A 16,607-nucleotide genomic window follows, 5' to 3' on the forward strand; every position below is an offset into this window, starting at 1 on the left:
AAGAGAAGCCCCGGCTGCAGGCGTTGACACACAGCAGTTACCTCATGTCCGATGACGGGCGTTGTTGGTTACCATGGAGTGACGTCCAGTCAAACTGACAAATGCAAGTAGTGCCAGTAAAGTGTTCCTCAATCAGTTTATTCACTTCCCTTGTCGTCACTAAACGGCCATACGTTTCCACATGCATTATGAATTCAGTGAAGCATTGTGACTATGGTAAAACATGTGATTTACTTCCCTTGTGTTTCGGCCTTTTAGTAAGGGCTTCAAAATAGGAAACTAAGAAGAAATACTCCGTCACACTGCAATGTCCTTGGTGACAAATGAAGCATGTCTTCTTTGTGTTTGAAAGTACCTTCCTGCCCTCATCTTTCATTCGTCCATGACTGTTTGTACAGAAACATTTCCACCTACTTATTTGTAATAACAGGCCCCGTCGTGCCGAGGTACCCGTGTGAGCGCTTTGCAACGTAATTCATTCTGATGCATCCTCAAATTACACGGCCATTACCCCCAAATGCCAGGTGTTAACGGTCGAAAATGTGACTTCAGGCTTTGGCACGATCATCAGCAGCGCATGGGTGTGATACCTTTTACCTGAACTAGTGTTGAGATTTGAATCAGTCAGTCAAAGTCAAAAGTCAAAGTCAACTTTATTGTCAATCTTTCAGTTTGTGTGTACAGAGAGATCGGAATACCGTTTCCCACAATCCCGAATACAAAAACAAACATATATATAAATATGTATACGAATATGTATATACCTATACACAATCAACAGACAGTTGACAGTTAGCAGTTTTCGTTTCAGTTTTTTATCATGGAAAAAAAGTTACAGCTGCTCAAATTCAAGGAATTGTACAGATTTTCTCCGTTTTGTTATCACATGGATTGATTATCTTTAGGTCTTGGACTATTGGCCACAAACACAAGTCATTAAAAGACCTATAGTGTTCTCTCAATAAGTACAATGGGCTTTTTTCAACATTTTCTTACATTTTAGAAACTTCAAACAATCAATTGTTTATCAAGAGTAGATTTCTAAGTGAAATGTTATCAGTTACAGGCCTAATGGTATGCTTTCAAAGAAACTAAACAAACACGTCCAGTGTCCTTAGTTGATTTCCTTCTCTGTTTCTGATTCATAAGAGAACCAAAAGTCTTCAGTCGTCCTGTTGGACCAGTTTGATCAGGGCAGCACCAGAGCTTCAGACCTGTTTAATCTCCAGTAGTGCCGGTATCGCTTTCTGAAGCTCGACCTCCCTCACGCTCTCAGTCGCAGGGCGGAGCTGCAGTTTGAGCCCTGACTCACAGCCTTTGTTTGGTCATGTGTCGTTGTGTTGGGTTCACGTCGGTGCAGCACAGAGCCATCCCTCTACTGTTCAATCACGTGATGGGCAAAACGTCTGACACATATTACGTTTATTCAAAGGTTTGATACCTACCCCTAGGCCAATGTCAGTGTCATTGGGTTTCAAAAGGGCCAACATCTTCTATCATGATGGCATGAGGTTCTTTATATATCTCAATGACGATAAATATATTGAAATATAGCACGTTTTCTGGTCATTCAATAAATAGTCTTCAGTAAAAAGCCACATAGTGAAGCCCCTTTTTTGTAGATGTTGTGTGAATTAACTACTTGATAAATTAGTATCATCTCATTTCATCCCACAGGCGATAACACTGTTAAACACCTGAACTGCTGTAACAACATCCATAACATTCTGCTACTTAGTAATCATTTATCTATTTACCTAATATATCATTCAAATAGCTTGCATATAGACTCTTATTTCACTATTTCACTTTTTTTTTTAAACTATTCCTTTCTTTTTGCAGTTACTTTTAATATTTACTTGCACTATATTTTTCTGTTTTTCTGTAATATTGTGTTGCACTGTTGGAGAAGCCTGTGACTTAAGAATTTCATCAACATAACTACTCTGTAGCTATGGTTGTATGACTAATAAAGAACCTTGAACCTTGTAGTGTAAAATCTAAAGTTTCAAGTCAAATTATTATAAAAAAAGATATATCTAGCTAAACATTGACTATGTCTACATGCAGGAACAGAAACTATAGTGTAATGAAATTAAGATGCAATTTGATTTAAATTGTGTCCAGTTTTTGAATAAAATTCAACTGAGCTTTAAATTAAAGTAATCTCCAAAAAATATTCCCTCAAAATATTAAATTTGTCTGTAGTCAGTATGAGCTTGTTATTACCAAATCAGACAAATTCATTGAGTATCACTTTATCTAGAGACTTTGATATCTCCATTAATTGAAACAGGATAAATCATCATATTGAATTATCTCCCAGCCCTGTCCAAACATGTCCATTACCCGTGGACATCACGCATCATGTGTTCTAGGTGTCCTTCATGAAACTGAATGGCGTTTACGAGGCACCCTGAATATATTTGTGTCCTGCTATCAGAGTGAGCCGTCTGGGTGGGAGCCAGGGTCTCCTGTCCTGACACAACTTGCTTATCTGCTGCAGCCATGACAGCATGGAGGGTGACGCTGCTGTTTTCTGTCTCCACCTCCTCGATGCGTTTGAGAACAGAGCTGCGCGGCGTCAGCTTGTCGTTTCTGTGAAACCAATTGCTGCTGTGTGGTTGGTCGCTGCTGGCATTGCTTCCTTCCCATTTCTGACTCGAACTGCTCTTGATGAAGCCTATGACGTCTTGTCAGCGCCACACGTTTCCTTTTCTAGAAACGCTTAAAAAAAAGAGTGAAACTACAGATGTTTCGTTTTCCCACACATCACCTGATTACAGGAAATCCAGTCGCGTAAGGCTGGTATGTCTGGTATGTTCGTGATGCTTCCCTCATTTGAAAAAAGGATTTACATCTCCATTTATAACTTCCCATAAGCAGACACCGCCCGTGGCCATCAGGTGCCTTCGGTTTCATTTCTGAGATCACTCATAAACAATGCTCAAAGTTTGCGTACTTCAACAAACAGTATTTTCTTACAATATAGATCATACCAGAGATATAGTGTACGTGTGTGTGTCAACATCTGAAGCTAACTGTAAATGCACTTCATGGACAGGAGCAGGGACTCAGTTTGTCACGCTCTAATCTTCACTCTAATTAAATGTACTCTCTTCTACTCCCAGCTGTGATGAATGACTTATTGGGCTTTGAGGAACTCTTTCCCCTCGAGTGAAGCTCCTGTGTGTGTGTGTGTGTGTGTGTGTGTGTGTGTGTGTGTGTGTGTGTGTGTGTGTGTGTGTGTGTGTGTGTGTGTGTGTGTGTGTGTGTGTGTGTGTGTGTGTGTGTGTGTGTGTGTGTGTGTGTGTGTGTGTGTGTGGTGTGTGTGTGTGTGTGTGTGTGTGTGTGTGTGTGTGTGTGTGTGTGTGTGTGTGTGTGTGTGTGTGTGTGGTGTGTGTGTGTGTGTGTGTGTGTGTGTGTGTGTGTGTGTGTGTGTGTGTGTGTGTGTGTGTGTGTGTGTGTGTGTGTGTGTGTGTGTGTGTGTGTGTGTGTGTGTGAGCTGAGTTATGGCAGTGTGTTATGTGTCCAACTCCTTACAGCCCTGCTCTTCACCTCCTTGCCTTCTCCTCTTTGTCTCCTTCTCTCTCCAGAGACCACATCTGTTTTCTCTGTTATCCTTTTTCTCCTTTTCCCCCCTAAAAGTGTCTGAGTCAGCAGAAAACCTGAGGCAGCAGGGAGGAGAAAGGCTGGCTCGCTGCTCACAGAGGGCCTTTATCACTCTTTACTAGTCCTCCTGCCAAAACTCATCCGTGCCCGTTTCTCATCCTTTAAAGTATAAGTCTTCTTTTGTGACGGTGAGTTTATGTGGAAGACGCCAGGCTTTGATGGGCCTGTTCATCCTGTTCATCTGCATTTTAATAAGGACTGTAAACGACACAACACTGGACTCATATTAGGTCTACATCCTGCCTTTAAGGTGCAAAGCTTCCTTATTCTCTTTTGGGTTTGAATGTGGCATTCACGTGCTCACATGATAGCACGTGGCTGTTGTACTTCACTTCCTCTAATGTGACACTGTCAGTTACATTCCTCGTGTGTGTGTGTGTGGTGACCTGGAGTCATTAGGTCTGCACGGGCAGCTCATAACCCACAGTAATGACTGATTTGCGGTATGTACTCTAATCATTAGGCAAATCATGATAAAACCCTGCATACTAAAAGAGTAGGACTGCAACTAAAGCTAATTATCATTATATATTACTTTTTCTTTTCGTTAATGATTAATAGTTTTGCCTATAAAGTGTCAGAAATGGGTGAAAAAGCCCATGAAATATGACATTGTTTCGGCATTTTTACTTGAAGAAAATACTAACTTAAATAATTATATAATAGTAACAGGTCAATATTATATTAGTAAGCCTTTCATATTTAAAGAATGCATTTTTTTGTCATTGATATGGTTTTTGCAGGTAAAAGATGTATTGTAAAGTCTGTGTCCACCCAATATAGAGAATACAAAAATGTTAACTTAATTATTTGATGCCTTTGTTCGAGACAGCCAATAAATTGTACCTACTGAAATTGCCATAAAGCAGTGTTTTTATAGAGAACAACAACCAGATGCATTAAAATAATTTCTTTATTGGTATTCACAGTACGTAATATACAGTTAAGATAAGATTAATTAAGGTAAGATAGCACTTTATTGATCCCAATTTGGGACATTTTTGTGTTGCAGCAGCATAAAAAGACGTAATATACATTTACAACCTTTCCTGATCATCATATTGGGTTTGTCCACTTGTTATGCACGTACTGACGGTATAGCTGCAGGACAGTCTCTTTTGTAGTTGATGACAGATGTAGACTAAGAATAAGGAACCGGCTACAGCTGGAGGTCAGCCGCAGAGGTCACATGTCATTTCTCCACCCTGAGGTCACAGAGCACCGTGACACTCAGTCAGGTCAAGCCCGGCCACACTAACACATACAGTATACTATGTGTGGACGCGTGTGAGGCCTGCTGATAATGTATACAGGCTGTTACACTGACACAGAGATATTGAAGTGTGTGAGCGGGCCCACCGTAGACAACGAGAACGTCCCGCTCCCTCTCAGGTGTCGCTGCTGCAGGGGACATCGCCTTTCTGTGTCAGTGAACGTTGTTAACTGCAGCAGCTGATGCCCATAAAAACAGCAACGTAGGATGCACTTTAACAAGGTGTGAGCACAGCCTTGGGGGTTCAAGGGCAAGTAAAACAACAATTAAAGAAAGACGTGTAAAAGAAGACAGAGGGGAGGAGAGGAAGTCGACTACCTTCACCATGCTGAGGAGGAGGAGGAGGAGACGAGGACATTCTTGAGTGTTGCTGCAGGGAGGAATGGGAGGCAGCGTAGGATGTGGCTGCTTTGTGTGTGCAGCAGGCAGCCTGAAATTCAGGTCAGCAGAGTGTGCACACATACGCTGGAATGTAGAGTTAAGTAACAGAGGCTGTTTAGGGGGGAGACAGCGGGACGATGGGGGTCACAAAACTTGCAGGCCGAGTATTACTACAATGCTCTGCAGCCGTGTCCTCGCTGGGTGCTGCCTGGTTTTTTCTGCCAGGCAGGGAGTCACGAGCAAATATGTGTTTGATAATGTTTCCTAATTTCCTTTATTCTCTGTTGTTGAGTTGTTTTGCAGCAGCAGTTTGCAACATTTATGGCGTGCGCCCCCCCAAAATGACATCTTGTTACAGGTTGCATGTTGTGACTTATTCTTGTTTTATTTAAAAGATACTGATATACTGCATTTTGCAAGAAGAAAGCAAACAAATTCAGACTTCAGCTAATTTCTGTGGGATAGAAATGTCTCTTTTTCTCTTTTTTATCTCCTCAGATGTATCTTAAGTACGCCCAGTTCTTCATACAGGACCCCACCCCACTCCTAAACCTCCTTCCAGAAGTCAAATGCAACTTTAACAGTAAACACTTGAACTGTCTCTCATGCCACTACCCTGTGTGTTGATCATTGACGAGCGTTCATTATAAAAATGGAGCGTGTCCCGTGTCAGGGGAATGTGTTTATTGAGCTCGCTGAACTTGTCTCTGCTAGTCCGTCCAACATTTGCAGATGCCCACAGCGGAAGGCAATTCATGTCCAGGTCTGTCATTTGCGGTTGTGTTGAAATGATTCAGATTTGCCCAGGGAGCTGGTTCCCCTCGGTGTTTTACACACTCTCCTCTTTAAGTTCTGTTTCTCTGTGAACAGCAGGGTAAGCTGGCCGTGCTGAGGAAGGGGTTTTGTGATGATCCATGCTCACACAGGGGATTTCTTTTAGTACACGAAAAAAACTCAAATGAATGTAATTAGTAGGCATCCCCTCGCACGCCCAGTGGAAATTCCAGTTTGTTCGGTAGAAATACTACGAGTGAACAACAACTGCCTAATTCTGCAGTTTCCTGTTGTTTAATCAGCAGTAAGGCATGCTGAGCTCTTCTTTAGTGTAGAGTAGTGAAGTTCTGCCCCGCCCTCTGTCTGTGTTTAAGTTTCAGTTTGCTGCTTGCGTGTGAGAGCAGAGTCATGTGAGAGCGAGCTCCATATTCCTGCCGCCAGGAAAATGTGTTTATGGGGGACTAGTATCCGACTGTCTGGCTCTGCGGTTGTCACTGCACACAGCGGGTGGGTGTGGCATCCTTGACGACAGAAAACAAATACAGATCTTTCCCAGACGACTGACATTTCATATCAGGGTGATGAAAGAGTCTCCCCGCGTGTCTCTGGTCTCGGGGGGCGTGGCAAAGCGCTCTGCAGGTTTCACATGAGCTGCTCCGTTTCTCTTGTTTTTCACAGACGGCACATCTGATCTCTGTTCAATGTAAACATGTTGAGGGCAAGGCAAGAGGGTGACAGGGAGACTGATGAAGGGCTGCTGAAATGCCCAGTGTGTGTGTGTGTGTGTATGTGTGTTTGCCGGCTGGGACACTGGGTAGGGTCCCTCACCACCTCAAGAGCCCCTCCATCTGGCCTCGGTCTCTCCAGGAACCTGTCAGCCAGATGTGGAGCCGCTCGGTTGGCAACCCCAAATTCCACCACCTCGACATGGTGATCCACACTCACGCATCGCAGCCCCACTTTCACTTCACATCACAGAGCTGCGTGTAAACAAGGAGGCCAGATGCATACAAAGTTGGGGTCATCTTTACTCCCAATTTAAAACAACGATAAACTAAGTCTTCAAATCAGGAATAACATGTATAATAAACAATTATTATGGTGCTTGTCTTAAGGGATCGTATAACTCCAGATTTTTTAGCCATAACTTCTATCAGTTATGGTAAGATTGCATTTAGAGATGATACGATTGCGTTGTTGTGTCTGCTTAACGCTGACTACGCAGTGAATCCGTCATGCTGCTGTCTTGTGGGCTCGAGTCAAAACAACACCAGAGGCCTGGTTGTGCATTTTTCTTCTCTTTAAAGCCAACGGGGAACAAACCGAGTCAGCTCTGGCAGTGAGAGGAAACATTGCAGTGGTGTTTCAGATGACCCTTGACCTTAGTTTAGCGGGTTTGGCTCCTTGCCAGACAAGCCACTCAGTGCTGTGTGTACGGGCTGAGGAATGCGCCGGGCTGCAGCGAGCTCATTAAACAGAGAGTGAGGGGTGAAGGCCCGTTGTTTGCACTGGTGCACTCCTCAAGCCCTGCAGCTCTTTGTGTGCCCATAGATCTCCAGTCTCTGCACTGTCCTGGGACACTGCTGTCACCGGGACAGTCTGTGTGTGGACACTGGCCATGTTTTCTCTGCAGCAGCACACAAAGATAACCTTCAATATGCCTCCATCTGAAAACGGCTGCAGATACAGAGCTCGCCTTCAACATTTCACGGTTGCTTTCCTTCGAAGGCCTACAGTTTGAGCATATCTGTGAAAAAGGGTCTGTACAGTAACCTTGGAGCACATGTCAGCAGTTTAAAGATCTTGTTCCAGTTTTCAGCACCGTGCATGCAGCTTTCTGCGTTAAAAGTTCCCTTTTTTTTTCTCTCCCCTGCCTTTGCTTTGTTTTGGCACTCAGCCCCTGATGGAGAGGGAGGACAGGGGCTGGGGGGAAGGCCAGAGATCAGACACAAATCATCCCGTGGTACTCTGCACGTGAGAACAGTCAGGTGGTCACTTCCCTGCAGACGTGACTCTGGATCAAATCTAATTGGAGGTTTACTATTAAATCTTCTCCTACCGAGACATGTTGTTTTTTGCAGAAGGGATTGCTGCTCTTAAAGTCTACTTTTAAAACAATAACATTTTGAAATGAGAGTTTTTAGTCAAATCCCAAGAGTATTGTGTCCACAGAACATAGAAACCCTGACGTTTGCACTGTGTTTGAACTTGTTGACACACAAGTAGAAACTGTTAAACACCACAGTAACAGGCTTGCATCGTGACACTTGTCATGACTGGAATATCAAAGAATGTCCTATTTTCAACCCAGACACATTTTGATGTTTTTCAGAACCACGTGTAGATTGTCTGCTCTCCCTCATGAACACAACATTCATGTTCATCTGGTGCCACACTGGGCTTGCATGGCTGTTTGAAGCCGTCTGATAAACATAGCGTGACTCGGCTTAGGAATAACAAACGTGAGTGGAGGAGGGTCCTAACCCTGCTCCAAATAGACTGTGTGCTCTTGAAGAAAAGCAGCGAGTGTGTCTCGCGGCGGGGGGAAGCATTGGAGGAGCTGTCAGAGACACACTGCCAGGTTAATCCACCAAACCTGCTTTATTGATATGCATGAGAAGCTTTTTTGTCACAAAGCATGTAGCATGAAATGCACGGCTCAAGACAAAGAGAAGCCCAGACTTGTTGAAACTTCAGTGACAGAAATGTTGAAGTGGAAATTATCAGCAATTACATAAAGAGCCTGTTTACGTCAATTCAAAAGCTACAGTTGGAAAGTGTAGATAAGAGTGGAGAGATTTCGATTTAGGTTTTCACATTTGAAACTCGTGCCATGTGACATACAACAAATAAATAACATAGAATAAATAGTCAGATGTTATTCCATATTTAACCTAATAATTTAATATTTTAGACGAGCTTAGGAAGAGAAAATGTATCCCACTCTCACATGATCGGACTGCGATAATAACTCCAGACCGGTCTTCACACATTCAGGTGATGAAGAGCATCTGCACATTTCTATCCTCTGCGTGCCAGGTCAAATATGCGGTGAGCATACAGGTGGAGCCTTCAAAGTCGGTACAAACGGGTTTTTCTTGGGGGGGGAAAGGTGGGAAGTCAGGCAGAGTATTCGGGGAACGCCTTGTTTTTCTTTTTCATCACAAGAGAGGGGGAGAGGGGGGGAGCGAGGTGCAAGATGGTGGCCCATTGGCTCAAGTTTCCCTGTGAATGGTGTGTGTGGAGCGCTGCCTGGTGCAGCTGAGCACACTGCGCTCAAAGGGCCCTTTTTTCAACCGCAGAGAAAGTCAAGCCGCTAGCTCGGACCCCGCTCCCTTTCCAAAAAAACACTCCCCTCCCCCCGCTGCTGAGACCCCCAGCTCCTTCCTGCCCGCTTCCCCTGGCCGCTGTCCAAGTGCTTCATGTGGCTGGACTGGGGCAGGTTGGAGGTGGGCCCTCGCCCCTGACTTCAGAAGACACTTGTTTTCCACTGGGACGAGGGTGTGTTGGTGTTGGCAGGGTGGAGCAGAGGGGTGGAAGGGTTCAGCGGATGAGGGGGGGAGACAGAAATGCCCCCTGGGAGAGGAGGAAATAAAAGAACCAGAGCACTTTCACACGCCCCTTCATGGGAACGCCTGTGTGCACCTGTAGGGAGGTAGATGTTTAAAGGGCGCCTTTGATAATCCGGTGCATTTGTACCAATTAAATCCATAAAATATTTAAGATGCAACTATCATTTAGGACTTGAATTTGTTGCGCTAAATATGTATTGCCTACAGGCCGCCTCTGGATGACCTCTGAATGAAACAGACGGAGCTAGTGAGAGGGTCTCACTCTATGTGAAAAACACAGACGACGCCACTTCCTGAAAAAGGCAAAAAAAAAGACAGGGAAAAGAGTGTGTGTGTGTGTGTGTGTGTGTGTGTGTGTGGTGTGTGGTGTGTGTGTGTGTGTGTGTGTGTGTGTGTGTGTGTGTGTGTGTGTGTGTGTGTGTGTGTGTGTGTGTGTGTGTGTGTGTGTGTGTGTGTGTGTGTGTGTGTTGTGTGTGTGTGTGTGTGTGTGTGTGTGTGTGTGTGTGTGTGTGTGTGTGTGTGTGTGTGTGTGTGTGTGTGTGTGTGTGTGTGTGTGTGTGTGTGTGTGTGTGTGTGTGTGTGTGTGTGTGTGTGTGTGTGTGTGTGTGTGTGTGTGTGTGTGTGTGTGTGTGTGTGTGTGTGTGTGTGTTTTTTTTTTTCTCTGATCAGGTGCATTGTGGTTGCAGCGATGGCCGGTGCGGAGACCTTGCATTGTTGGAGTTTGTTTGCCGTTCAGACAGAGTTAGCCAAAGTAACGGGTGTAAAAGGGGGAAGGCTAGCTCGGAAACAAAGAGACGGTTCATGGACTAGCATGACTAATGGAGGATTGAAAGGCCTTTATGAACACATGTGAATGAACCAAGGACAGACAGGGAAGGTAATCTACTGATAACAAATGTTGTGGATTAAAAGCAGTCTTTTGAAATAATACACAATAACCGTCCAGTGTCCGCACTGAGACTTACTCTGCCTCGTCGTCACTATCGCTGAATAAAGCGCCCGATGCTGCATCCAGCGGGCTGTTTACTTCCAGGGTTGTTGGCCTGCAGGACTTTGGCAGTGATGCAGAGTTTTCCGTGGCCACAGTTTGTGTCTTGAGTTCAACCAGCAGAACAGATGAGAAACTTCTCATGGCTGTCATTTTGATCAATAATAATTTTTGCACCCGGTGACTGCGGGTTAAAGGTCTCTCCCACAGCCTTCGGGTGGAACAGTCCATTTGGTAAATCAATCAAACACAACTTTTATAAGAGGCTATAAAAGCAGCTGAGATTGGTAATGCATGACTACAGTTTGCAGTTATATAGAAGTCAGCATGTTGCACTGAGGTGTTCTGCATATAGATTACTAATAGGGAGCAGTTGTGCAATGCCAGTATGTTATTTGTGAACATTTTGTCACAGGGAGGCCAAACTCTAAAAGGTTAGATAAAAACAGGGAAACTAAGGCTGTGGTTGGCTTTTTGAATGTGTGTTGTAGCTCTTTTGAGGAGGAACAATGTAAAAAGTTGATTTACCTTAGTAAGCTCTGGCTTTATGGTATGTAATATGAAACAAAAAATCCTCTCTCATGCTGAAAGGAACTGATTCCTCCCAGGGCTTTGAAAGAGGTTTTTTCTGGCCCCTTTTTGAGCTTTAAACATATGAAACCAGCACGACTCTGCACCCATCATCTCTTTAAACATGCAACGTCTCAATGCCAAAATCACAACAGCAACTTAATCCGATCCTGTAGTATTCAGTCTCTGCTTCAGTGTGTTTCCCAGTCACAGTTCAGGAGGATCAGTATATGTTTCTGCCCTTCATGGACTTGTGGATAAACTCCTGTCGGTGTGTTTGTGTAGGTGCTTGCTCACTTTTTCTGCTGGTGGATGTCCGCTGACTCACCCTGTGCTTGTGTGTTTGCAGACGTGCCAAACTGCGGCTGTACTTGGACCAGTTGAAGAAGCTGGTGCCTTTGGGTCCAGACAGCACAAGACACACCACACTGAGCTTGCTGAAAAGGGCCAAGATGCACATCAAGGTATTAATAAAACACAGCTGTATGAAAACAAAAATGCTCCGAACATGTCTTATTGTTTGATTTTGGATCTGTTTGATGAGTTAGTCTTTGTTCGACAGATATCCGACAACAATTTTGATAACTGTTTGGTAAAATCGAGCATCAATGCCAAACATTTGCTGGCTCCATCTGGATACATTTTAGGATTTGTGCTGTTTTTCTACCATTTTAAATCAAATATGTTTGGTTTCTGAGCTGTGGTCAGATAAAAACAGCATTTTAAAGAAAGTCTGTGTGTTCTGGTGAGATATCAATCGAATTTCTTACAATTTTTGGAGTAAAAAAAACTATCAATAAATCCCAAAATCCAACCATTTTTTGTTCGAAGCTCTAGTGTAGAGCGATTACAAAGTGGTTGTGGTTTTTGTCTTCCTTGTTTTTTTTTTAAATGTTTTCTTATCTTTTAATCAGAGCCGTTAAGGGCATGTCAGAAATAAATACCCCCAAGATCTAAAGGAAAACAAAGAAGTCAACAAAGAGCAAGACGCAGGACATAATGGCTGATCTTTAGATATGTGGAAGGAGATAATTACATGTTTAAGGCCTACTCTTTCTGCATGGTTCATTAACTGTTGCAGGCAGTTTACACACACACACACACACACAGACACAGACACACACACACACACACACACACACACACACACACACACACACACACACACACACACACACACACACACACACACACACACACACACACACACACACACACACACACACACACACACACACACACACACAGAGACACAGACACAGACACAGACAGATACAATTATGCAACAGGAGCTGTGACAAAGAGTCTTGAAACACTTTAGTGCCAACAGAATATTATTAGAATCCTATCGTTGCCCTGCAGAGGATGAACTTGCATCTAAGGACAGTTAAGGACACGCTGTACTGATCTCGCTGTTTACCAGCAGCAACACTGTGGTCGGTGGGAAATCCAGACATGGCGCATTTTAACCCTTCATTTCCTGTTTACCATGTCCTCTCTGCTCAGATGATCTGCGCTAATTCTCGTCAGCGTTGTGTGTTCTCATATCAAAAGGGGCCACATGTGTTTGTCTTCGCTTTCATTAACCACTGAAAGCTTTCACATGCAAATGAGTGCAAAAATATAATCCCACATTGACTCAAACTTAGAAATGTCATTCTTAGTTTGACTTTGTAACCTGCATATTCCACAGAGTCATTCAGTCACTTCCTTATTGTTGTTAAATATTCTCTTTGGCAGGAGATGATAGAAAAACACTAGTTTTACTGTAGGAGTAAAAATAGAGAGGAAAGATGGAGATGTTTGTGTCCAGATTAGACTCTGATTGGTTCTTTGCATATGTCCCTGCAGAAGCTGGAGGAGCTGGACAAGAAGGCTTTAAACACGAAGGAGCAGCTGCAGAGAGAGCACCGCTACCTCAAACGCCGCCTGGAGCAGCTTTCTGTCTCCGGATCCTCGGAGCGCATCCGCACCGACAGCATGGGCTCCACCATCTCCACCGACTCTGAGCAAGGTACGCTGTTTTTAAAAAAAGGCAACCAGCAGCACTCTCCCTACACACTAAATAACCTTGTTTGTCCCAAATGTTGATAGCAGGGGTTTAAAAAAACAAGTTTTAACATGAAAAAATATTACGTGAATTCTTTGAACAGCAAAGTTCAAGTTTGTGCTGTTATCACAAAAACTACCACGATAAGATTTCAATTAATTTCAATTTAGTGGCCCTCGATGAATAGGAGACAAATAAGCCCATTTAACAAAATCAGTTTATATAAACAATCTCTATACAATAATATCAACTCACAACAAGCAACTAATTCGACAATTGTATTACTGGGCTCTGAAGGAAGGAGGCGTGCTTTATCAGAAATGGTGACAGCAGTGAAATGAGAATTTCAAAATAAAGGCGTGTTTTCTAGTAGTTTTTTTAATTCTCCCATCAGTAATGACATGTGCGTGCAAAGACATGTACAAAGAAATGTGTACCATATTCTGAAAAGCCTTAACAATATAAATGTTGATTTATTCTAGATATTATTATTACGTGACATTAGATTTGTATACTGTATCATGTGGATAGTCCTGGGCATTGTTGTGGTCACAGCTTTTTGTAACTAGGACAATAATGTAAATAAAATGTAGATCACTTCCAAATTTGATGCAAATCAATAACCACGGAGGTATGGCTCGGACTGGCGTTCACACGCTCACAGACTGTATGTCCTGCAGCGAAATACCCGCAGCTCTATTAATGCCTTTATTTACATGTAGACCCAGTCAGCTGTTTGCATTCCTCTCGCTGTCCACCGATAAACTCTGAGCCAGACTGTGATCCCCTGCACGATTTGCCCCGGCCTTGTTTGCAGGTGATGCCCCAGGGGTTTAAGGTTAACACCTCAGAGAGCAGATAAATAAATATTGATTTTCCGTCTGTAGCTGCTGATGGTGGGAGATGTCATGTCATGTGGGATTGCGGGAACCAGTGCAGATCATAGCAGCTTAAAGAACTTGTTACGTCTCATCTGTCAAAATAAAAAAATAGTAATCTTCTCTATTTCAAAGTCAGGGGCATGTCAAGGTACTATTTGAATGTCATTATCCTGAAACAGCAGCCAATATCAAATAAAGGAGCCGGTATACTTCCTTAAAAGTGCTTCTTGTATAGAAAATCGTCAGCTCAAGACTTCCCACTTTTCTGACATCACAATAAAATCTAGGGAGGTCTGTGTTCGGCCATTTTTGTAACTTTTTGAGCACCATGAATGGCTTCTAGGAGAGTCTATTTTAAAATGGTTTGCCGTTAACCTCATATTTAAACCGTTAATGGTGTCTAACTTTTTTCCTTTCAATGCAGTCGCACTACAGGTTGTATAATTTAGTTATTTTCCAGCATGCCCAGAGTTCAAAGGTGCAATCCGCTGCTCACTGGTGTCACGTAAAAGCTCAGTTTGGACTGTTACAGTGTGTTTACTAATCCTGGATGAGGTAAACACACATGCGGTTGTTTATCAATGGAGGGGGATAAGCTTTGGGAGCACAAAGATCTGTGTGGTAATGGCTTCCTAAATCTGGGTTTAATCCGTGGGCGCTGCAGGCGGCCTCATAAATATTCCCACAGTTTTGGTGGAAATAAATAAAATGTCCCCTCACTTTTTTCTGTAACTGAAAAGTGCCAAATGTAACCATGTCTGTTTTTCTTTTTTTCGCTTGCAGACGTGGACATCGAGGGCATGGAGTTCACTCCCGGCGAGGCGGACAGCGTGGACAGCATCAGCGACGGCGAGGAAGAGGAGGAGGAGGAGGAGGAGGAGGAGGACCACTACAGCCTCCAGAGCAGCTCCAGCGACACCAGCTACACAGCCACACATTCCCACAGACTGCAGCCGCACCACTGTTAGGACGCCGAGCGGACATCCACCTCCCAACCAGCTTCCTCTCCCACGCTTCCCCCCCCCCCCTCACCTATACCTTCCCCGACCATTTGCCGCCCGCTAACCTCCATCAGACCGGTCCAAAGCAGAGGTGAACCCCCCCCCCCCCTTCTCCTGGCCCCGGCTCTGCAGGAAGTGCATGGGGCTGAAATGCCACTCAAAAAGCCTTCCTGACCCCCCTGACCACTGACCCTACCTCACCCTACTGTATCCTGCCTGAACCCGCACCACCCCCGCCCCCCCCTTCACACCCCCTGCCCTCCCACTGCCCTCACACCCCCTTACCTAGTGTTGCCGCAGGCTCATAGAGAGCAGAGCAGAGTTTGTGGGTTTTATTGGGGACTTCTGTGGTGTGGTGGACAGCTTTGACTTGTTAATCAGGTGTGTGTGTGTGTGTGTGTGTGTGTGTGTGTGTGTGTGTGTGTGTGTGTGTGTGTGTGTGTGTGTGTGTGTGTGTGTGTGTGTGTGCTGTGTGTGTGTGTGTGTGTGTGTGTGTGGTGTGTGTGTGTGTGTGTGTGTGTGTGTGTGTGTGTGTGTGTGTGTGTGTGTGTGTGTGTGTGTGTGTGTGTGTGTGTGTGTGTGTGTGTGTGTGTGTGTGTGTGTGTGTGTGTGTGTGTGTGTGTGTGTGTGTGTGTGTGTGTGTGTGTGTGTGTGTGTGTGTGTGTGTGAATATGCAAGAGAGAAAGAACAAGCCAGGGAGTTTAGGAGAGTTCAAAACCAAAATATAAACTTCCTGTAATCTCTATAGCAACCCCCAGACAGGCCCCGTGTTTGTGATGTAAAAGGTAAAGCACTTCTGTATTTTCTGCAATATTTGCAACACGCAAAGGTATTTACATCACACAGTATCTTCCCTTTACACAATATAAGATTTACCGGAGCAGCTATTGCAGGCGTCACGCACTTTCCTTGAAACGATGAAAAATGGAGAAGGTTAGAGTAATAGTTTGACATTTTGGGGAAATGTATTAGCTTTCGTTTTGAGCCGTTTCTCCTAAAATTCCAGTCTTTATGCTAAGCTAAGCGACCGCTGGCTGAAGCTTCACATTTAGCAAACAGACACGAGTATGGTATCGATCTTATCATCTAACTAAACTTATTTTTTCCCAAAATGTCAAACTATTCCTTTATCTGTTCCCCTTCTTCATGTCAAAGTGCTGCGTCTGTGTCACCAACAATAGGACGTTTTCAGTAGCGACGCCTGCACACAAATGGCATCTTCAAAACACGGGCTGATTTCTGGCCAAAGACAATCTGAAAAACGTACAGAGCTGTAGCAGAGAATAATGATTGTATATAGACCCAGTTACTGTCTCCCTGTGGTCGGGTTGCCTCACCACTACTCCACACTACTGACCACTACACTATACCACCCTATGGTGCGGATGGACTACTAAGTCAATTGAAAAAAGGAGTTGCCTCATTACTAAAAACTCTATTCCTTA

The 16,607-nt window shown here is 44.0% G+C and overlaps 1 protein-coding gene across 1 annotated transcript in view; it reads left to right on the plus strand.

Moving 5' to 3' along the window:
* Nucleotides 1-15,612, plus strand: part of mxd4 (MAX dimerization protein 4) — a 21,074-nt gene extending 5,462 nt beyond the window's left edge. The window contains exons 4-6 of the mRNA XM_034130518.1: nucleotides 11,580-11,694; nucleotides 13,082-13,244; nucleotides 14,945-15,612. Coding sequence (XP_033986409.1) covers nucleotides 11,580-11,694; nucleotides 13,082-13,244; nucleotides 14,945-15,129 — 463 coding nt within the window. The 3' untranslated portion in view covers nucleotides 15,130-15,612. The remainder of the gene's footprint in view (nucleotides 1-11,579; nucleotides 11,695-13,081; nucleotides 13,245-14,944) is intronic.
* The last annotated feature ends 995 nt before the right edge of the window (nucleotides 15,613-16,607 follow it).

This window comes from Trematomus bernacchii, unplaced genomic scaffold (genome assembly GCF_902827165.1).
Source record: "Trematomus bernacchii unplaced genomic scaffold, fTreBer1.1, whole genome shotgun sequence".
Lineage (NCBI taxonomy): Eukaryota > Metazoa > Chordata > Actinopteri > Perciformes > Nototheniidae > Trematomus > Trematomus bernacchii.